Source organism: Psilocybe cubensis, chromosome 1, assembly GCF_017499595.1.
Source record: "Psilocybe cubensis strain MGC-MH-2018 chromosome 1, whole genome shotgun sequence".
Taxonomy (NCBI): domain Eukaryota; kingdom Fungi; phylum Basidiomycota; class Agaricomycetes; order Agaricales; family Agrocybaceae; genus Psilocybe; species Psilocybe cubensis.
The window spans coordinates 3721106-3743832 of NC_062999.1; the positions used below are offsets into that span (position 1 = coordinate 3721106).

The 22727-nt window shown below is 45.2% G+C and overlaps 5 protein-coding genes across 5 annotated transcripts; 1 reads left to right on the top strand and 4 right to left on the bottom strand.

Moving 5' to 3' along the window:
- Nucleotides 1–4790: 4790 nt before the first annotated feature.
- Nucleotides 4791–5712, bottom strand: JR316_0001263 (ATPase 2, plasma membrane-type; the record flags this gene model as incomplete). The annotated part of the gene is made up of 3 exons (XM_047887073.1): nt 4791–4862; nt 4967–5322; nt 5364–5712. The coding sequence occupies 3 exons, from the start codon at nt 5710–5712 to the stop codon at nt 4791–4793; spliced, it is 777 nt and encodes a 258-aa protein (XP_047754819.1).
- Nucleotides 5713–7591: 1879 nt separating this feature from the next.
- Nucleotides 7592–9874, top strand: JR316_0001264 (Serine/threonine-protein kinase sid2; the record flags this gene model as incomplete). The annotated part of the gene is made up of 8 exons (XM_047887074.1): nt 7592–7753; nt 7820–8162; nt 8220–8533; nt 8590–8847; nt 8903–9001; nt 9063–9188; nt 9244–9473; nt 9526–9874. 8 exons carry the CDS (start codon nt 7592–7594, stop codon nt 9872–9874), a joined length of 1881 nt encoding a protein of 626 aa, XP_047754820.1.
- A 378-nt stretch (nt 9875–10252) lies between these two features.
- On the bottom strand, nt 10253–11631 carry JR316_0001265 (uncharacterized protein; the record flags this gene model as incomplete). Its single annotated transcript, XM_047887075.1, has 5 exons — nt 10253–10716; nt 10780–11062; nt 11125–11253; nt 11310–11399; nt 11452–11631. 5 exons carry the CDS (start codon nt 11629–11631, stop codon nt 10253–10255), a joined length of 1146 nt encoding a protein of 381 aa, XP_047754821.1.
- Nucleotides 11632–12084: 453 nt separating this feature from the next.
- Nucleotides 12085–14235, bottom strand: JR316_0001266 (UNC93-like protein; the record flags this gene model as incomplete). Its single annotated transcript, XM_047887076.1, has 10 exons — nt 12085–12169; nt 12228–12341; nt 12397–12457; nt 12520–12710; nt 12765–12975; nt 13044–13260; nt 13472–13691; nt 13754–13834; nt 13900–14014; nt 14067–14235. The coding sequence occupies 10 exons, from the start codon at nt 14233–14235 to the stop codon at nt 12085–12087; spliced, it is 1464 nt and encodes a 487-aa protein (XP_047754822.1).
- Nucleotides 14236–21847: 7612 nt separating this feature from the next.
- Nucleotides 21848–22635, bottom strand: JR316_0001267 (Protein YOP1; the record flags this gene model as incomplete). The annotated part of the gene is made up of 3 exons (XM_047887077.1): nt 21848–21961; nt 22151–22495; nt 22546–22635. The coding sequence occupies 3 exons, from the start codon at nt 22633–22635 to the stop codon at nt 21848–21850; spliced, it is 549 nt and encodes a 182-aa protein (XP_047754823.1).
- Between the last annotated feature and the right edge of the window lie 92 nt (nt 22636–22727).

Here is a 22727-nt window from a genome sequence, read left to right on the forward strand (position 1 = left end):
GGAAAGGTCTTGAGGAAAGGTTTTGAGGAGGATGTTGAAGATTGGTGGAGATGTAGAGATTGGTAAGAAGATTGGTGAAGAGGTTGATGAAGAGGTTGGTGGGTTGGAAGTGGAGGAAGAAGGTTGAGGTAATGGTGTTGAAGAGGTTGAAGAGGTGAAGAGTTTGGTGTTGAAAGAGAGATGGTGGAGTTGTCTTGAGAGAGCTTCAATCTTCTGTCAGGGCAACACTATAATCAGTGTGACAAGGCCACCAACAAAGATTAAGCAAGAGAGAGAGAGAGAGAGCAGAGGGAGAGTAAGAGAGCAAGAGAGAATAAGAGAGTGAGAGAGATTCAATGGTTCTAAGAGATCACACCAATGATAGTGGATATCCTAAGAGATTGAAGCTGAAGCTACAGCTACCTACAAGTCCAGTATTTATACTCTACAGCTATTCTAGAATATTCCCTACATTACATCATAAAGGAAGGTTAAAGAATAAAAGTGACATCATATAGAAAAAGGATGAGTAAGACTAGGAATCATATAGAATTTACTAGAAAGAAGTGGAGCAAGAAGGCTGTGATGAAAGAAATAAACTATCTAATCAGATAATTGATAAGATAATGAAAGGATAAGATAATTCTGTGAAGATAAAGAGGGGAAACTGGAGAAACCCTGACATGTACAGTACAAAAGGAATTTTGAGACTCGAGAATTATGGATCCATCAAGAACCATACATTGCAAATGTTCTCGATGAGTATAATCTTCTCAATTGCAGCACTGTTTCTACTCCAATCGACACTACCTATCCTTTTGGCTGTGACACCAACACATTTCTAGAAATTCCCAACATCAAATTTACTTTCCAACATCTCATTGGTTCTCTTTTATTCATTCAATGACACTTGCGGCTGGATATCTCAATTGCTATCCTGCTACTCTCACAGCATGCTTCTGACCCTCAACCTTGATACTATGCTACTGCAAAGTGTGTTCTACACTATCTAAGTAGCACTTGCAATTATCGTTTGCACTATGGCGGCAACAAAAAATTGGAAGTCTTGCAAGGATACTCCGACGCAGACTGGGCCGGGAATAAAAAGTCGTGTGCATCTGTATTGGGTTTTCTCTGGATGGTGGCTGGAGGCCCTTTGAGCTGGTTGGCCAAAACACAAATGTGCATCTCTACGAGTTCCACTGAATCCAAATATATTGCACTAACCCGCACCGTGCAAGAAGGCCTGTGATTGAGCTCTTTTCTATCCCATCTCTACATTTGCTGCCCACATCCTCTTATTGTTGCAACCAACAACGAGGGGGCCAAATCACTATGTAAGAATGATTCCTCTTATTTGAAAGTGAAACACATAAATATCCGTTACCATTTTATCTGCTCTCATATTGAAAACAAAATCTTTGTCATCTTCCACATTCCTAGAAAGGACAACCCTGCCGACATCCTTACCAAACCTTTACAACACGTCAAATTTGTTGAAGCAGTTGAGCATCTTGGACTAATTGCGCCCAAAGTTGTTACAAAGGCAAAGCGTTGAGGGGGTGTGTTGGTATATTGATAAGCCGTGTTGCGCTATGAGCGCATGCGCACAAGTGCACGTTCCCACGACTGCGCGTTCCCACGATATGCCGCGCGCGGCATCAATCATCGGCCTTTACCCATGAACTTCAACATCCACAACATCCTCCTCCCCTCGTCAACCAGATCGCCCTCCACCGACATTATTACTATTAGGCACCTTCAGCTTTACCCCCTATTGCGCGCAACATGCCCTCGATCAAGCCTCGTGGAGTAGTCAACATGTTTCCCACGTTTTGGCACATTCCCACACTTAGGCCGTTGTGATTGATTTGGTGAAAATGCGCAAATTAGAGCGCTTCTTCCCGCCTCATGTCTCAAAAACAACTCCTATTCCACTTATTCTCACACATTCAATAGCTTTCTATTCCCCCTATTCTAAATTAGGTGCAGAAGAATCTTGGTTCACAGATACTAGGCAAGTAGAGTAGCTTTTGGTCCCTTAGAATACCATTCCTCTCCAAGTAGCTCAATTTTGCAAAAATCACATCGATTTTACTGTGTTCCTCTGCGTTGTTTTGAATTGTGTTTTAGTCCACAGTATACTGCGTTCACTAGCATTGTTCCCCACCGTCCAATCCGTTTACACGTTATTCTTAACCTCTCAACAATTCAACAGTCACCTGTGGTTAAGCAGTGAAACTCTTCACTTATACTAGACTTTTTTCTTTCTTGTACCTCAGCCTTTTTCCTCTTTCTGCTAAGGTACATTCATTTGCTTTATCATTGTTTTACAAAGGCTGATTTAACTTACAGACTGATTTGTATACCGTGTACTTAAGGTTCCTTCAAAATGCATCAACAACATCAAACTAAACAAGCCGGCTGCATTAAATGTCCATACATCATCCACAACAAGAACCACACCATTGGTCACAACTTGGGGTCTTATCATTCGCCACTTCCATGAAGTTCTCAAGTCATCTTAAGACAATTGCGGGATGGGTAATGGTTTAGAAAGGCAGCATCAATGGCAGCAAGCAGCACCTAATGGGCAAGGAGGAGTGGTGGAAGGTGTGCTGTTTCTAGAACCAATAGCCGGAAACTCTGCAAATGCTGCTGCTGCCTCTGCCGCCATTGCAAAAAAGGTACATATCCCCCTTAATATCTTCATAGGATTGTAAAATCATTTCATGATATATTTCTAGGCTGTAAATTGGCAATTTATAGTGTTTCTGGAATGCTCTGTGCCTAATGTTACTGAAGTTTCAAATGCTAGAGTGACACAAGCTCACTCACTACAGATATTGGATTATGGAGTTGTTGTGATACCAGCTGGAATTATGATTAGACAAGATATGTCATTGATGAGCTATATCTCTTGATTTAATATTGACTTTTTCATACACAATCATTGTCTGACACCTAGTCATTGCTCTCTACTCAAAGACTGCCGGGAAAAATAGGAAGCATAGTGCAGTTACCGAGTCATCCAACATTGCAGCTATCTTATACATAGCTGTGCAGCTATTTTAACACAGTATGATACACCAGTTTTGCTCTGTCACTGACACCATTGCCATTTTCCAAACCAAACAATTTCTCTTAATGCCTTCAATTCAGTTTCTTTCTGTTATCAAGTCAAGCTTGGGTCTTGTGCACATGGAACAAACCACCACCTCCATCAAGTTGTTGTCTGCAGATTTTGGATGCTTTAGGGCATTTTGAGAAGGTACAGATGTGATTGTAAAGGCCCTCAAGAAATACAACAAGCATGCTACAGTTACATCACTTGATACAGCTGATTATTAGGAACTTGAGCACTACTCTGTTATTGACAACCTAATTCTATTGATTGCTAGTATACAATATGCAGTGCCTCTAATGATTATGGGCTGGTATTCATTGTTTAACGAACATACGCGCATTGTTGACATGATTCAAGCCTCGGATGGGCAAAAAATTAGGCCAGGGTATGTCATCCAGACAAAAATAGGCCAAAAATAGGCCAGGTACCAGAATTTTTTAGTTGTCCAGACAAAATCCGGAAATTTTTTGGAGGCCAGATCCAATCTGGACAAAAATTGACAAAATCTGTCCGGACAAATTTGGCGTCGCGGGATCTGGTAGACTCGAACCCAGTCTCTATAGGTGATAGCTAGCTTACACATGTGCATCAACTAAATGTACAGTAAATTACAAAGCAATGCAAACTAATTCAATAATTTTTTAGCATTCAAAACCCAAACAATTTTTAGAGCCGGTTTACAATGTGAAGAAGAAATTCTGGGGATCAGCAAATTTAACCCTCAATTAGAAGCCGTATACCCCTGGCCCCGCGCAACCTTTAAATATAATGTACAATTGTTATATTGATGTGACTAACAGGTACGTATGATTATCATCTACCCCTAAATGAAAACTTCAAAAGAATATGTTAGTATTTGCGATGTCAAAGGTGAGGAATGGTCAAGGATCAACACCGGAGGGCGGGGAAGGACAATGGGGTACAAGCTTGCAGGGTCCAGGCCAACCTTTTTAACCAACCTTGATTGTCCGCTTTGGTGTACATTTTGTAAGCAAAAGGAACTTGTTAATGGTTGCATATAGGTGTGCATGGAACCATACCTGACTGAATTCAGACACCATAGGGCTTACAATCTAAGGAACAGTGTAGGTACCAATTCCAGCCTAGTTGATCATGGATGAGAAATCAGTTGGCAAGATACTATAAAGAAAATCATGCCTGGAATCAAGAGGAATGAGTGACGGTGGGAGTTGGATGGATAGCGGAGGTGGTGGTACAAGCAAGGGTACGACAAAATAGATGCGTATTGTGTGGGGAGCCGGCGGGACAGGCGATGGCGACGAGCGGCATATGTTGGGGTTGGGTGGGTACGACGAGGACACGACGAAGGAGGAACAGGGCGACGGAAACAGGGGCAGGGGACAGAGGCATCAAAAAAAACAGACACAAACAAGAGACAGAGGAGGAACAAAAACAAACGCAAGAAATCAAAAAAAAACAATAAGAGTCATGGACTTACAAGCTGCTCACGCAGCAGTCCGACTCGCATTTCTTGCGAGCGTCGCACCGACTCTCTGCGCCTGGATACTGCTGAATCGCTGGAGTTCTTCGGGCTTCATCGAGATCTTCTGTCCAAAGCCAACCTTGCGCGACGCGCACTTGATGACTCACGACACACGGTTCGAGTACAGACTCTCGTGGATTGACACTGTGCGGGATTGGGTGTGGGTCATGGGTACACCTGCTATGCCTCCTGTGCGACCTTGGCCTCGTGGCGCTGGCGCAGGCGTTTGATGACAGTCGCCTTCATCACAAACTTGATCCAGTCGAGAGGAATGAACCAAATGATGATTTAAGCAAAAAATAGTCCAGATCAACATTCTGCAGCAACAAAGGCAAAAAAAAAAACAAAATACATACCCAGACCCAGACAATACCAATCCATCCACCGCTGATAGCCCTAATAATAGTGAACCCCCAGTCGCCGTAGGCAGCAATGATCGACGAGATCAGCTGGGCAATGCAGAACGCAACCATGAGCATAGTCAAAGGGCGCTCCATGAAGAAGAACAAGTGGAAACGGGTGACAAAGATGAGCGCCTGCGAGATGATGGCGACCTGGAGGTAGATAACCATGTGCAGTTGAGGGTTGTTGGAGGCGATGGGGAAGTTGGTGTCGAGGCGCACGCCGAAGGTGTCCTGAAAGAAGGTGGTCTCCTTGATGATGCAGACGAGGGCGATGCTAGAGAGGAAAATTAAATTGTCAGTATGATTCGCTAGAGAAAAGAAAGAAAAGGACATATGTAAAAGCCGTTACCCTCAGCCTCAAAGTCGTCGCCGTCAACCTCCTCGTAAGCAACAGCGAGCGTACGCAGACCACGGGCGGCGTACTCCTCGACGTCCTTCTCGAGATGGTTCTCAATCTTCTCGGTCTTGTTGCGCGAGCAGAGTTCGATGATGATACCAGTCATACCCTTGGTGACATGCTTGAGCTTGCCAGTAGCCTCCTCGCGGTAGGTGATCTCTGTGCGCTTGTCAATGGGGTTGAAAGGTTTGAAGTTGAGGAGCTTGATGCCAGCACGGGCGCGCAAGGGGTCACCAATAATACGGGTGACGATGGCCTTGTACTTTGCGAGCTCGGCGGTAGCTGTAGCGGAAACCGGCATAGAGGGTGAAAATTTCAGCAAGAACGAAGATACCGATGGTAATAAGCACAATAACATACCTGGCGGGTCTCCCATTTCATGGGTCTCCCCTCGTCATTGGTCCTTCTCCAACCTCCTTAGTGTTGGTTCCAACTGTTTATACAAACTTACATAATACTGGTTTGTACTTGGAGACGTTCAAAAACAGATTTAGACAGATATCGGAGCTTGAAAATAAAATCAAGTGGAGCCTGAACTCACTTGAAGTCCCGTTGCAAGCAAATGATCACGTCCACTTTGTTTACTTTCTTCCAACCACCACCATCCTCTGCCCACGGATATACCTGGGGGCAAGGTACGTGTATTCATTGTGATGTCTCCTTCTCAAACTAACATCATACAGACCTTCCTTTAACCAAATCAAGGTAGTAGATCATACTTTTTTAGTGAGTAATAGATGATTCTCACTTGGTGCTCATCAGTACTCACCACATACTAGGACCAACTATTTTAAACACTTGGATGAAGGGTCAGTATTTTAGTCTCTATTTAGTGTGCTTTACACTGCTAACATTACTTGTGAAAGGTCCCAGACACCCAAACACTTGGATACAGACTTGAAAGCATGTACATGTAAGTATATGCGCTTTTTATTGGTTTTTGATTCATCTTTTGATGCATATATCTTGGTCCTCCATTGCCCATACCACTTCAGCTGTTCCGAATGCTTGAAGCTGCCTTTTCCCATGCGTCTTCACCATTCACACCTTCTTTGTGTCATTAAGTGTAGAAATTGTCAGCTTCAGGTTCTATTTTGGTGTTGAGGGTCCGGAGCCGTGCAGGCTAGCATGCGGGTTCAATGTGTCTTATATAGTTGTACTATTTTTATGAATAAATAATCTATTTTTCATTATGATTTTTGTGTGCTCCAAAAGGCATTACAATTGCAATACCCAGAAATATTGTAAACCTCAAATTAATTTATTCACACTGTAATATTTCCGGTTTCTTACAACATTTCAAGAGCGTTGTAACGCAGTGCAAGAATTTTGAAGGAAAAAATATTTTATTGGGTTTGTAATGGTTTGTAATCTACCCGCACTTTTTATGATGTGGCCTTTGAGTATTAGTCAGTTTAAATTATGTGATGAAATTTATCTGGATATACTAGGAGGGACAGGCACCAGCTATTTCACCTATATAGACTGGTACAGTTTAGCCGTGAGCGAGTACATGAGAATGATTCTTGGCACTTTTTCAATAAAAATGGTAATAAAAGTCTCACGTGAGATTTACCATGTGATACCAAACCTGCGCGTATCGCCCGTTGCGTCTGTGTTGAATGACGCACGACTGATTGAAAGACTCTCTTCAACTATGTCATACACAACTTGCACACCTCGCAAATGTACAAACGACGAAAACAAAACACTGTTACGGCGCCCTGCTTCCACGATTATCTTTTGCCAGCCAAAACTGACACCCAGTCAAACCACGCCGTCAAGAGAGCAAAGGTCTTTTGCAAAGTATTTTCCATGAGAGATCACTAAGAATGTTCAAAAGAGCTTCATCTGCTTTGTACTGTTGAACCTTTGAAGAAATAGGCATTTTGAAGATGGAGTAAGAAAAATTGAGATTTGAAACATAGTTACACTAATGTTTTTGTACACATATTGGCTGACCAGTCTCAATTCAAATCATCCGGCCTGGTAAAAATACTGCATAGATTACTTTTCCAAAGTCATTCTGTTCTTTACAACTCAATACTATTAAACAGAGTAGGGGTGTTAATTAACGACGCGTCGACGCCAAGGTAGTATAAATGATGGTGTTTGGCCAAGGCCTTGCACGTGCACCTTTTATTCCCTATTTCAGCCAAAATGTGCCAAGGCTCGCTCTCATGTACTGCCTTACGGTTAAACCCCACCAGACTATCTACGGAGTATACCGTGTGAAACCTGGTATATCCGGATTGTCTGGAGTCGAGACTAGGGATCTGGCCTATTCTCCCATAACCGGGGATCCTGTTACCGAATGGGGCCTTAGCATTTTTGTCCGGCGTGTCAGTGGCGCGGCAGGCCGGCAGGGTCACGTGTGGCTTAGGATTTGTTGGACGGTTTGCGTTCAGTGCGATCTCAGCTTCCTATTCAAAATCAGCGCTGCAATGCCACAAACACCAAATCTTTCAGGTCCGCCTTCACCAGCCAAACAGGTATCAGGCCTTCCTCAGTATTCATCTCCCTATTATCGCGACATTCATATGGACACCGCCAAAGGCACCATGCAGGGCTATAACGACATCTACATGGCTACGGCGAAAGGTGGTCACCTCGTCGATGACATTCGAATGGAAACAGCTAGAGGTGGTTCGACATTAAAACCACAGGGCGGGTTCCAAGTTTGGGAAAGGGAACTGCTGGAAAGCAGCGAGGTGAAGAGAAAGGCAACAGTTGCGCAACTTTGCAAGTATAGTCCGAGGAGTCGATTTATGATCCCCTTTTGACACATCTACCCTTTGATCAACGTAGATTTTCTTGATTATTACTTCCAGACGCTAGGTTACATTGCAGCACGCAAAGATCGCCGCGCTAAGTTCGACAAGGATACCGCGTCGCGAAATCTGAAAGGCCCAGAGTACCAAAAGGAATTCAAGTCATACTGTGGACGTGAACGCGTCATTCTACGACGGCGGCGGACAAAACTTAGAGTCGACCAGTTCCATATCATCGCGCAAGTCGGACAGGGTGGATATGGCGAAGTGTTTTTGGCACGGAAGCAGGAATCAGGGGAAGTGTGCGCGCTCAAGAAGATGAGAAAGCGGACGCTGTTTAAAATGGATGAGGTGAGTAATGCGACAATACTCATCGATGCTACTGTAATACGCATTTCAATAATTAGATCCGACACGTCCTCGTTGAGCGCGATATCCTCACTGCGACCAAAACGCCTTGGCTTGTCCGCCTCCTATATGCATTCCAAGATCCAGAATACGTCTATCTCGCCATGGAGTACGTCCCCGGTGGAGACTTCCGTACGCTTCTAAACAATTCTGGGGTCCTGAAAGAAGAACACGCGCGATTTTACATCAGCGAAATGTTCGCTGCTGTCAATGAATTGCATAAGCTTGGATACATTCATCGTGATCTGAAACCTGAGGTATGTATTCGTACTGTACATCTCAGTCGGGAACGCTGATATAATGTTGGCAAAGAACTTCCTTGTGGACGGCTCTGGTCATGTAAAACTTACAGATTTCGGACTGGCGACAGGAGCCCTGAACCCAAAGCGAATTGAATCGCTGAAAGTCAAAGTCCGTTCCATCATATTCCACTGGAAAGAAGTGCCTGACTCAAATTAAATTATGACTATAGCTTGACAAAGTCAAAGACAATCAAGTAATACACCGCTCGACCATTGAGCGACGATCCATCTACCGCTCCATCCGTAATGAAGATCCCCGCTATGCAGACTCCATCGTCGGATCCCCAGATTACATGGTAAGATCCTCCCTTTCATTATACCGTTTAAAACTCACATCCATCCTTCGTACAGGCTCCCGAGGTCCTGCGCGGAAAACCGTACACCTACTCTGTCGACTATTGGTCCCTCGGTTGCATTTTTTTCGAGTTCCTTGCTGGATTCCCCCCATTCAGTGGCAGCACCCCCGAAGAAACGTGGACGAACCTCAAAAACTGGACCAAAGTACTACGTCGGCCTGAATACGACAAACCCGAGGACCTTATTTTCAATCTGACCGATGTTGCATGGGACGCTGTCACAAGGTCAATATTCTCTAATCCGCTCTCCACATACTCATCCATGCATGCAACACAGGTTGATCGCACACTCCAGTATTAGGTACGCAACGATGGACCAAGTAACCGCCCACCCTTTCTTCCAAAACGTCAAATGGGAAGATCTACGTTCCGTACGGGCCCCCTTTGTCCCCGCCCTCGATTCCGAGATCGACACAGGCTACTACGATGATTTCACCTCTCCAGAAGACATGGCTAAATATGCCGAGGTCAAGGAAAAGCAACAGAATGTCGACAAGGTCAAGGAGAAAGAAGAGCCATTCGGACGAGGTGTGTGGGTTGGGTTTACATTTGGTAAAAATGGGCCTGGCGCGAAAGCGGTTGCACAGGGAGGCTACGAGGATGGTGCTCTGGCGACCATCTTCTAGTGTTGTCTCTCATGCACCCTGTCTTTCTTGTTGTATCCACTCCAACATTCCAACATAAACCCGACCCTCTACCCCATCCATCAACTGCAACCAGATCATATACACATCGGTAACATGACCACCTCTTCGCTATCGTTGTTTTCATAACCCATGTCATTATCACCTAATACCCTACGATCGCATTTGTACAAAATACCAGCTTTTTGGAAATGAACTGTATACCTTTGATATCCTGTGTGTATCCTTTTGAATCTTATAGTGTCATTATTTTTGCAGATAACCCACAGTATATCATCCAAGTAAAAATGACCTAATAAATTCAAATATCTATAAAGTAGAATATAATGACTGCTTCCTATGCAGCACTGTAGAGCCTGGTCATTTCCGAGATAGACGCTGTATCATCCGCCTTTCTTCGTCAGCTCGCCTTCTATTTTCCGTTCTGATGGCCTCCGTTGTAAGATCCAAAAGCGGTCGATTCTCCTCCTCGCCTAATTCCAAACCAGCATCTGGGTTTTTCAGTTTGAACCCAAGCCTGCGCTTGACTAAAGCCACATATCCCACCTCACTCAAGCTTCTCGAAACTTGGTCCATATGCCGACGCTTTGGGGTCATTGTTGCGATCACCCATGATGGCGGGGTGCCGCGTTTGCGTTTGAGCGCGTTTTTCGTCATTTCGCCCCGTCGCTCGCGCTCACGGGCTCTGGTGAGGTTGCGGTGCTTCTCGCGACGGGCTTCAAGGACTTGCTCCACAAGTTCTGTAGGGAATGGCATATTGGCTCTTTCATAATCACGAGTCTGACTGGCTTGAATTTCTGAGATAGCCTCACGAATCGGTTGTTCTAGGGAGAACAAGAATTAAAACAATTTAACCTTGAGATACATGTTGTAATAGATGTACTTACGCCATTCGGATTGCGCTTCACCCGAAAAACATATGGGAAACGGAACAGAGACCATGCGCTGGAGTCCATCCTCGAATTCAGCCTCGATTCGCAAATCTTGAAGTTGCTCTTCAAAACTGTCTCTCCGGAAATGGCGAAGTTCTCTCGCAGTTCGTCGTTTCACGAATATCATGGACGTGGCTTGGGGTTGAGGCATTAAGCGGGGAAGTGGGACATTCAAAATGGACGGTCGAATGAATCCTCCAGTCATCTTGGGCTGATTGCGACGTTCAAGTTGCCAGTCCTGCAAAACATCTTTAGGATGATATTTATTAAGCTTCAGGGTGGAAGGAAATGACCATGCACCATTTCTTCAAGTAACAACCTCTTCATTTGGGACTTTTCCCTCTTCAGTAAAATCATATCAGAATACCTCATCATAACACCCTGACGATAAGTGTCGCCTTCCATGGCTTTCTTGAAAAAATCTAGATACTAATGGTCCTGAATCAAGGAGAGTAGTAAAAGTATTTGCATTAAAATACACGCACTTTGTAACCTTTCTCTAGTTGCTTCCGTGTTTCTTCCGGAGAAGTCAGATACCGATTCTGACGAAAAGCAAGCCGAACACGAAACTTGACCTTCGACGAAGGTGTTAGAAACAATAGAGAAGGCATATAGCTGAATCAAAACCTGTTCAGTGGGTGAATTCCGCAGAAGACCTCTATATAGTTCCCATAGTGTTGGAATTCTATGGGCGGCCAGCCGAAAAAAAGGTGTTCTGGTTCGTACACGTCGCAGAGGGGATACTAGATTGGCCAAATTGGCGCGAAAAGCGGAGGATTCGGGGGTGAGCTGATAGGTTCCACTCATCCGATGGGTATGTTGGTCTTTCTATCTCATTATACGCAAAGTGCTCTTCGTAGCGGTTGTTGAGCTCAATTGGTAGTGCTCGAGGTGGAAATCAATGACCAAAAACTAACTAGGCTTGTTGCCTTACTCAATCTCCCATCAGGAGAGATGACTAAGCACCTTGGTTTGACTTCGTCCGTTTTTCTTGCCTTTGCAACGGAACTGGGTTGGAACCTGGTTGGAACTGGCAACAACTTACCTGCAAAAAATTGGCCGCTATGGCTGAAGTTGAAATGTATCTTAGTTACTCTTGCGAAAGCTCGAATACCTTCATTTGACAAAAATCGTCTTCTGCGACACCCTTGTTCGAAATAAAAATCATAATGTCATTCAATTGAGTCGTGTATACCCTACTTGGTTCTTCAGGCTCGAATTTCAAAGCAAATAGAAATCAAGGTCATAGATCTAATAGCGCTAATTCTCAGCTGCAACTGCTACCCTCCTCTCCCGAGGCACTTGCGAAGGGTCAAGAATCCTTCCGGAATCATCCATGCGGAGGCTGTTGAAAATATATCGCATCAGTGCTGTGGTCCGTACTTAACATAAAAAGTACGTACAGAGTCTCGTCTGCGAGCTCAGTGTGGTCTTTGACTCGAAGGTGAATCATGGGGAGAGCAAAGACAAGTCCGGCCACGAGGAGCACCCAGGTGGAGATGAACATGTTCATGAAGCTTTTTTTAAACCATTAGCATGCAGAGGAGACAAAAAAATGTCTGGTCATCTTACGGAGTCTTCACAGCATCAGCTCTCCATGATCCAGCACCTCCTGCAGACTGAATGGATTTGTCTAGATAGATCCATGAAGCGATCAGTAATCTGACATGCAGAGGATTGATACAAAAGACATACAGAATCCAGCGAAGTATGCCAATTTGGCAGGGTCATTGGACATGGCACCCATAATCCAGTAGGCAGTGGTCTGCCACATAGCGTCGAGAAGACCACAGAAAATATAGAGGAAGATTCGTCCAACGTAACCATGGTCGAAGATATCCATCTTGTTTGTAGAGTCAGGTGGAAGGCTTTCTCTGGTGTATTGCCTGCAGAGAGAAGTCTAAGGCAACGAGTAAATGATATATGTGAGCAGGTCTTACTTTTGATAGAAGTATGCCCAAATGTGCACAATAAACGTCATCAAGAAAAGAATAACCCATCCTGAAAAGGCGCGAGTGCGTCGAGAAAGAATTTTTTGATCAAGAAGGGTACCAATAGCAAGCGATCCGACAATTTGAGCAAGCCAGTAGACCAAGTTATTGAGAGAGCGGGCTCGGATGTTGAAGAAAGCATTATTGAAGTCATTGAATTCTAATAACCAGGTAAACAACGTGGTCAGTGGTCAACCAATATAAGACAAAATAATGCTAAAAACTAACGCCACGCGTAGAACCAATTCGATGCGAAGAACATGGGGAAGAGCAGAATGATCATCGGGTCTTTCACCAGAGTCATCCATAGTCCGTAAATCTCGGTCTTCCACGATGGGTGACGGGGAGTGGTTACTTTTGTCCCGTCGGTGCGGATCATGTTTTCGGGATTGACCATAAAGAGGGGAATACAGACACCAATCAAGGTAAGAATAAGGAATCCGATCTGTGAGAAACCCTTTAATTAGGAAACAAGAACTGGTGGTGGATGAAGATAATTTATTACTCACGTATGTGCCATTTCCAACTGGAATTGATTCTGGCGTTAGTTTTCTGTTATAAAACCAGAAAGATAAGCAGCCTACCGGAGTTAGACTGCAGATCATTTTTAGTTTAGTTCATACCACTGAATAGATTTCATAACGGAGAATACACACCGTGGAATGGAAATTCTGGCCAAGAGACACAGCTGCGCCAACAACAGCGCCTACGTTGAAGATGGCCCAAAATATACCAATAAATTTGCCCTTCTGGCTCTCAGTCGCGTAGGCCATCATCAGGGACCCTTGAGCAGTCCACAACAGTCCTGCACAAATGCCCAGAATAGCACCTGCCGTAATCACGAACGCGCCTGCATGTGGGTGGATGTTCATTGCCCTAGAGGCTACAGTCAACAACTTTGGCTATGGATGGATGTGAATCTTGTGAATCCCACTAACAAAAACGCTCCGATGTAGAGTGAATAACCAGTGGTGCCGAGTAAGAGGGTAATACGAGAGCCAAGAATGTTATTGACGGTGCTGTATGGGTTGAACGCATCAGATCATCCTAAAATTTTGCATGGCAACAGGCTGATTGATCCTACCCAGAGAAGAAGGCTCCTGCGGCAAAAGTAGCATACAATGTCGCATTCGCGTTAGCACTGGTTGTAGCATCGACTTGCCCTCCTGCGCCGAGACCGTTCAGAGCATTAAACAATCCTATTAGACAGTCATTAAATTTTATATAATCCATATGAAAAATAAAGCATACCTGGACCCATGAAGCAGACAAAGCCTAACATAACGACTTGGGTCACTGGATGGTGATAGAATCCTTTGATTCCAGTGGGGCGTTCAAAGACAGCCACTCCTCGCTGAGAGCCATCGTCGCTGCTGCCACTGTTGTAGCCCGACTTTTCATGGTTATCGAGGCCTGACATGTTCGATAGGCCAGAGCAAAGAGGAGGGGAGGGGGGAGCGACCACGCGAGTCAAATTGCCCGCACATGAGCCGTATCTTAAAGCATGCTCGATGAAGGATATATTTGGAGTGGCCGGGCCCAGCTGACTCCAGAGAAGCGTGCATGGGAACACAGTTTGCTTCTGGACACGTTACAGATTAAATTGAGTAAGATGCAATTCTACATGCCATGGATATAAGTTTATGTATCCGAAGAGACAGGACGAGAGTCGAGTTGTGCGGTGGATTGATATTTTTGGCACCATTTTGATACAGTTTGCCATGGACCTCCAGATAGACTTGTCGGATGTATGAGGGCACCTGAATCTTCGTACCGTAAACCATGGCAGTCGAGGACATCACCGATAAGACGGAATGATACCAGCCACAGGTTTCACTGCGAGATATGTTTTGATAAGTAACAGGGCCCTTCGAATAGAGCAGTGGAGCCAGAAAGGGTGTTGATCAGTGTGGTGAGCACATACTACATCTGCGCATAAATGTCCCATAGATACATCAGAACATTGATGGCATAAAGGTAGTGGCTTTGGTTTGACGTCGGAAGAGCGACACAAAAAGTACACAGTCAAAACTTGAGCCTCGTAGCCCAGCGTAGTTGTCCGATTTGGAGAACAATATCTGGATTTGTTGCTTGACCCGGATTCTTTGTGTCTTGCAGTGGGACATAGATGGATACTTTATGTTTCCAGGAAGTCAGACTATCCAATGACAGTGGTCGATATGGCTCCTTCAGATGCGAATAGCTAAGTGAACATGGTAGCGAACGGAAAGCGTGATGTCGTCCCGATAGCCGATTTCGGATATTTCCCGCGCCATCAACGCAACAACAACTCGCCATGTTCTCAATCGATGGCCCCGGCTACCTTTTCCTCTTTCCGCATTGCTACCAGAGGCACTATCTTCAACAACCTACTTATCCTATCATGTTCCATTATCAACAGGCGCTTTTGTTCACTATCATTCATCTGACATCGTCTTCTTCTTCTTCTTGAGGCTTGACCGCAGGTCGTGGCAGATCTCAACAACACTGGTTGTCCATTCTTTATCCACGAAGTACTTTCAGTAATGGTTAACGATCGTATCAAAACATGCCGCGTCACTTATCGGTCGCCGAAGGAAAGCTGAAGCTCGCGCGCATGTGTTTCCTGATTGAATGTACAAAGCCTCGTCGGGACATCACAGCTCGAGACGAACAATCTATTAAAAGTTAGCTGTCATCACAAGATGGACGTTCAACCAAGATAAACATAGACGAATCACGCTGGGCGAACGAGTGCTCCTGCTAATCCATGAATCCTCTTCAGAATATTAGCGATGGTGTCAGATTAAGGTTCGTCATCATATTCTACACCTTTTACTACTCCTGTTATTGGAGGCCCTCATCCTTCATCCTTATCACTGAAGGTAGGTCAGAAAACTCCAGTCATGCAAATCGTATATATGGCCTACGGACATCATACCCGCTCCTTTTAACATTACTTATGGAGCTCCGTATCTCTTCTAATTATGGACTTTGACATCTCGCAAAGGCGCGTAGCGGCACTAATGACCCAGCATTGAGAATGTTGTATTTGCTGGATCGCTATCATGATCATTTAGTTTTTGACCGGAGTTTCTCCGGGAATTTAATCACTATCATACTCTCAGTTGTCATAGAACGCTCACAAGGTGCGGTCTGCACAGTGCTCTCAATTTCAAGTGTGTATAAAAAGCTAAATGATCTTCGTATAGCTCGGGTATCAAGGTTATGACCAGGGATGTTAAGCTCATCTCGTCATCCATCTTATCGAGGCCGCTGTGAATAGCCAACACTATCGGACTTGTGCTGCATTCTTTGGATCTATCATTCATAAAAGCGCGTTTTCAACTGCCATCTCCAATCTCTGCTCAAAGTGAACTGTTACGAGGCTAGATAATCAGGAAACAACTCTTCACTATGATGCTATCGATTCTGATGGGCAAATCTTTGAATCCCAGTCTACCCCTGTTCATGGGCAATTTGCCTAGTCGCCGCTACCTCTTCCCCGTAAAAGATCGAGTCACATTAAATGGGACTTTGGTGCTGCAAAAGTGTACACCTTTCTGAAAGCCGTTCTGTATGGGTGTATCTCCCTCGGATGTCCCATCTTGCATTCATCTTCTGCGAATCACATCCACTGGATCAGTCGTGAAAGCGCATTTCGGATTTTACTGTTGAAATAAAAACCTTCTACTGTGTCAATCGTTCATATGCAACGGGCGTCGAGACTTAATATGAACCACGATTTACAATATGTTCTGTATATCTCTCCGGTCTTATCTTTGGTTTATGATTTATCTTCTAGCGGACAATCTTTTTGGGTGGGCTGTCTCAATTTGCAGAATGTCATGGTGCAGTGTTCGCGATCAACTTAAGTCCTCAGATATCTGGGCTTGGGTCTCAGCGTGAGGCTTTGTCGATCAAACTCAAGCCATGGTCGAATCTTCGAAACAATGCAACCCACTCCAACTTCCGCACCTGGGTCTCCTTTACATAGGACGCAGTGTACGGAATACCATATCCCTCATTTCTCTATGAAACCAAATCTACAGGCTCTTTATACCTTTTCTGAGTGTCAGAACTACTGGAATAGGATCCCTTAACGCACCTAGTCTTCGCCACGTTGCGGCAATAAAAAAAAGGAAAACAATAGCATCCAACAGCCTGATTCCACTCAATCAAATACCTGCCGACAAAGAAAAGCCACTAGCCCAGCTATAATCAGCTCCCAGCTCTCGCAACCATCAGTTCTGATTACTGATCAGTACTTTCTGTGCCGTATTTTTAGCACGTCTCTCACGCGCGCCCACAACCTCGATTTGGAAGAACAACACCAGTCGGGGGGACAGCCCACCACCACGTCAGCAAGAACGGAACACATACAGCCCCTCGCTCACATATCAAATCATTCCGCGTCACCGCACGATGACCCACAATGTCTTATGGGAGGACAATAACGCACCCAATTCTAGGATGTTAAATACCCAGGACTAGGCGGAACGCTCCTCTGACTGGGGTCATTCTCCCACTTCCCGATGACTTGATTGAAGACCGATGGACATCATCTGACAGGATTTTCCTTTCCCCAGCTAAGATTGTATTGTGTTGGCTTCAAAGTCAACTAGTTCGGTCATACTCTCTAGCGCGTCCACTATGGCTGTCCGTTTGCACATTTAATACCAATCAATAAACTTTTTGTCCCATACTTAGAAGTCTTGGACTAAGTCTTCCGATAAGTATATCTTATGGTGTTCGAAGATAGAAAAATGGCTTCCAATCATAAAGATCCCATATCCACACATTTGTATATTGCAACCTTTGGTACAACTTTGAGTACCATACATATAGTTTTGGAGCCCACATATATATATTAGAATCCCTTACATAGAAAACTCATGCCCTTTCATACATTTTTTGCTCCCCCACATATATCTACTGGTTCCGGCAATCTTAGATTTTACCTGTCGTCGTCCCGAAGATATACAGGCGATTTTCGGCATTTTTTATGCCGAGGCAAGCTTGCCTTCGTGCGAATTCGGCAAATCTCGGCAATCAGCCAGACGAATCACAGCACATTGCTGTTTTTTCACCTTGACACTGGCAGAGTAAGCACTGACAAAGTTTCAAATACTAACCGATTGTGAATGCTACAATGTAAGCTGAATACAGCATTATTTCGTGTTTTTTCTGAGCCAAGCGCTGTGATGACAGCTAGTAGCGGATGTGTTAAGCTTGGTTAAGGTTAAATACACCTGAAAATGAGGTTATAGGTAGTCAATCTATTCAGTGTCAGCTATACGCACAGGTTTGGTGTTTCTTTTGTCAATCGTGAAATTTTAAATCCATATTGTGAACTTAAAACACTCGCCTAGCTGCTCCACGAGTAGCTATCCACCCCAAAGCGGGGTACAAACATAATTCCCACACGGATTCGGCAGTGACGGCACGCACGATGGTCATCTCAACAACTCTATATCTTTGGAAAAAATGTTAGATATATGGGGAGGTGGTTTCAAAGTATGGTATAAGATTTCCTACGTAGGGGATAGATGCATATATGTCCGTACCTTTCATTAAAGCTGAAGGTCCTGTACATACAATGATTGGGATGATTTCCTCTATCTTCGGAAGCTATTTCTCTATGATTGGGACACCAATATATATAATCGGCATTGTGTAAAAATGTCCTTTATATGTATGGGACAAAAAGATTGATGATTGGTATTAAATGTGCAAACGGACAGCCATAGTCCACTCAATATCGACGTGAAAACAAAACCACCCTTACTGTCAGCTCTAATCCTGTATCCCATGTTGGACGGATCGAGCGTTTATTGAAATCCGAAAAGAACACCAGCACATCAATTAAGTGGCTTGTCCTTGCCCGGGATCAGCGTGGTGGGAGCGTGGTGGGTACTAATAGACGATTAACAAATTAAGATGAATCCCATTCTCATCATGACAGCGTGTACAGACAAAGTTGGTGCTTTCGTGTTACCATCTCATCGACATTCATTCATTGGTGAGTAGAACAATTACATCGAATCGCCGTCATCAGTTCTGAATCCGCCGCCTACCCAAATCTATCTTGCTCCCGAAGTCGACTTCGGAATAAACCCTGTACTCAAAACGACGGCTCCATCAATCCCTCTCAGCGTGAGAAGCCTACAGTCGTCATTCACCCAAAGTCCTCTCCGAACACTGGTGGGTCGATAACCGTTGATCGTAGTATCGTACGTACCCATCCCCCCTCCTCCTTACCTTATGCACATGAACGAAAAAACACTCAAATCTACCAGGCATTCTTCTAAAACATTCACTTCACTCCCCGCCTAGTCCCACATCCGGAGACACAGACAGGCCAAGCCCAGCCTAGCCACTCCACATATCCACCTTTCTTTTCCCTGCCAGCACCATTCCAACCATATCAACAACTTGACAAAACACCAGTACCCACCAGCCTCTCTCTCTCCTCAATGATCCATTGTTCTGTCTACCGCCCTCTATTCCGAATAACAAAAGACAAAAAGGCCAGAAAAAAAGAAGCAAAAAAAATCATAGAAGACGAAGAACCGCATGCAGTACACACACTGAGTCTCGGATTTATGTACGCCACTCACGGACGCCCACAACTTCAATTATAGACACAATTAGCCACTTCGCACTACTTCCAAACTAGTACGCTTCAGTCTGTTTTTTTCGAAGACCTGCTGACTCGGACGTTCTATACCCAGGAACAAGGTATCCTCGTGCCATCTTCAAGCCACCTTCACTGGGTATAGACTTATTTTCACCACGAACCTGAATTCGTCCGACTCCCGCAAACAAAAACAAAAAAAAAGAACATTGACACTCGCTGACATCTGACAACAACCTCCGCGCTCAAGCAGCAAGTACATCTAATCCATCAATCGATAAGGAATTCACTCAGCTCTGAGGTCCAATTTACTAACCACTCCCCGGCCCTCCGGCGATATTTATATCCCTGTGACCCAGTCACCCCGGATGTCAAGCAGCTCTCTTCCTCCACTTATCATCATCATGATCACGATCAAGGCCATCTTTAATCTATCCTATCTCCACGATCTTATTGTCTAGCTCGACTCAGTTAAGCGCTCGTCCAATACACTCCTTCCCATCCCTTACCTTCCCATCCCTTACCCGCTGCGCTGGGCTCGTAACAAAAAGCACTTGAATACACACCGAGGAAACGATAGGGATGACAGCCTAGGACGGAGAGCGATGAAACGAGTTCCTGGCCGTGTACTTGCATTGTTCCTCGAAAAGAACGAGAACGGGCAATCGTAACTTGGAGAGGTCTAAACCTAAATCTGAACCTAAACTCGAACCTGAACAGTCCTGTTTCACGATAAAACCGGACATCTTATTTCCAGTCCGCCAGTGCTCAGTCAAACCTGGATTGAAAGCCATATGATACAGATATACGCGACACAGGATGATTATTTCAGTTCATCCTGGATATCCACGTGAACCGCACCCGAAACTCGAGAAGACACAGAATTTACAAGGCCGTCAAGACATGAACAATGGACAAGCGCAACGTCTCGTAATAATCCGACCATGCTTTAATTAAGCACCCTACTGCACCCACCCACCGTGCGACACGCTCCATGCGCCATGCGGGCGCGGCCTCTCACTCTCACTCACACACACTCTAAGCTTAAGGACATCGACATCGACATCCGCCGGTAAGTACCAATGCCGGTTCTCCTAACAACCATCCCTCGTCGTCCTGACTCCCTCCTCCAACGCCTATTTCCATCCCAAAAAAATTCACACAGCCATCCCGATTTTAAATTAAACGGCTCCTACTATAAATTCGTGGATCCCTTCGTCATCTGCGCATCTGCGCCTCTGCCCCCTGCGACTCCGAAGTTGAAGCGTCATGACTCCGATATCAGAGTCCGACGACGTCATTTCTACTAAACTAAACTAATCTCAAGTCACATTTATATGAGCGGCCAGAAGCAAGTTACTGTCTGCGCAGATAGCACTCGTATCATATTCCCGTAAGATAGCGCGCGCCCGAGTTTGAAGCGCGCTCACGAAACCTACTACGACGGTAGACAGCACAGGGTTGAAGCATACATAGCCTACGTATACGTATGAAGTCAATTAACCTTCACTGAGAAATTCAAACGACAAATGTCATATCACAAACCATTGAACCCATCATAATCACGCTCGATTCTCGAACCAAAATCTGTCAAGTCCCATCCATCCATCTTTCATCGAATCCACCCATCCATCAACGAAACCAACTAGGAATCATACCTCACGAACCCCACCAACCACCCCTTCCCCTCCCTTCCCTCTAGAAAGTACTGGAAGTCTGGAACTCCTAACATTAAACGTTAAACGTTCAGCCCAACGAATAAGCGCGTGAGAAAATCTGAGAAAATGACCCAAAATAACGTCATGCTTGAAGCTTGAAGCTTGGGCCTGAGGGCCTGGGCTTGGGCCTCACCTCCGACCTCACCCATACCGTCCTCCTGAGTCCTGAAGGCTCGGTGCCAAAAACCGCTATTCCTAGACTAAGCTGTATAGAAAGCGCGCTGCACAGTCGAGGCAGAAGCATAATCCTACGAAGTATAAGCTTCGTCCATCCAGCCAGCTTTACCACAGCACGCAGCAAGCAAGCAAGCAATCAATGAATCAATCACACCCCTTATACACGAAAAAACCTCGTTCATTCTAAATAGGAGGAGGATTAAAACTTGAAATTACAACGACTGGGGTCCATCGAGGAAAAAGAGGAAAAAAATGGATGCTCTCATCACATATCGTATCATAAACACACTACAAATGACGAGATCTCAAAAAAAAAGGTGGTAGGGCGTTAGGTAGATGTATGATGTATGTATGCAATTTACGGCAAACACAAAAAGAGAATAAACGGAAGATCCCTCCCAAAAAACACGCGTCGTCGAAAGATGATGATGGCACACAAACACGCGGCTTACAGTCCCTGCTAGAGAAGAAAAAAAAATAGCAAAGATTTCAGCACCCAGCGACGGGCAATTTTTGGTCGTTTACTCCGAGTGGGAGGACTCGGGGTTGGTCGTCGCAGGAGCGGCGACGCGACTCTGAGAGCTTACGTTGGCGAGCACGGGCTTGATAATGGTGAAGTACGCCGTTTGCGCACCCTGTTTACATATGGAGTAAAGAAAAAGATGTTAGCGAGTGTTCGGGATGTAGACATATCGCCAAAGCGACGGGATGAAAAAAGATCGGCGAACGACGTGGCACGCGAGGGTTATGTGGCATGCAACAAGAAGAGGAGGAGAGGAGGGAAGACATGGAGAATGTAAGCAAGAAAGTAGAGAGAGACATACGCGGAAAGCAGGGAGCTGGAGCCACACAATGAAGAGGGACTTGAACGCGAAATACCAGGGAACGTAGTAGAGGACGAGGCGGAGGGCAAAGGACTCGAGGAAGTTGAAGAAGCCAAAGACGACCCAGTAGGTGAGCCACTGGACGTCATCGTGGGGCGAGGGCGACTCGATAGCCTTGAATGAGAGGTAAGCAGGGAGACCCCAGCCTACGAGATTGGAGATGGGTGCAGCGAGAGCATTGAAGCTGTGGAGGAAGACGATAAAGACGAGACCGCCGAGGACAGCGTAGGTCTTGGGCACCTGGGTGCGTTGCTCGAGATTGATGAGGACAGGATACTTGGTGAGCTGTATGGATGTGAGGGGTGGAGTGCGAAGAGAAAAGCAGCAGAACATACCTCCTTGTCGAGCTGGGCGTTGTAGTAGGCGGCCTTGTTCTGGGCCTGGACGAAGAGAGGGTGCTGCTGTACTTTCTGAGCTGCGGACATGGTGGTGGTAGTGTAGTGGTGTTGAGAGAGAACGGCGGGGGCTGAAAAAGGGTTGATATGGATTGATGACACGTGTTTGTTTCACCCAGTAC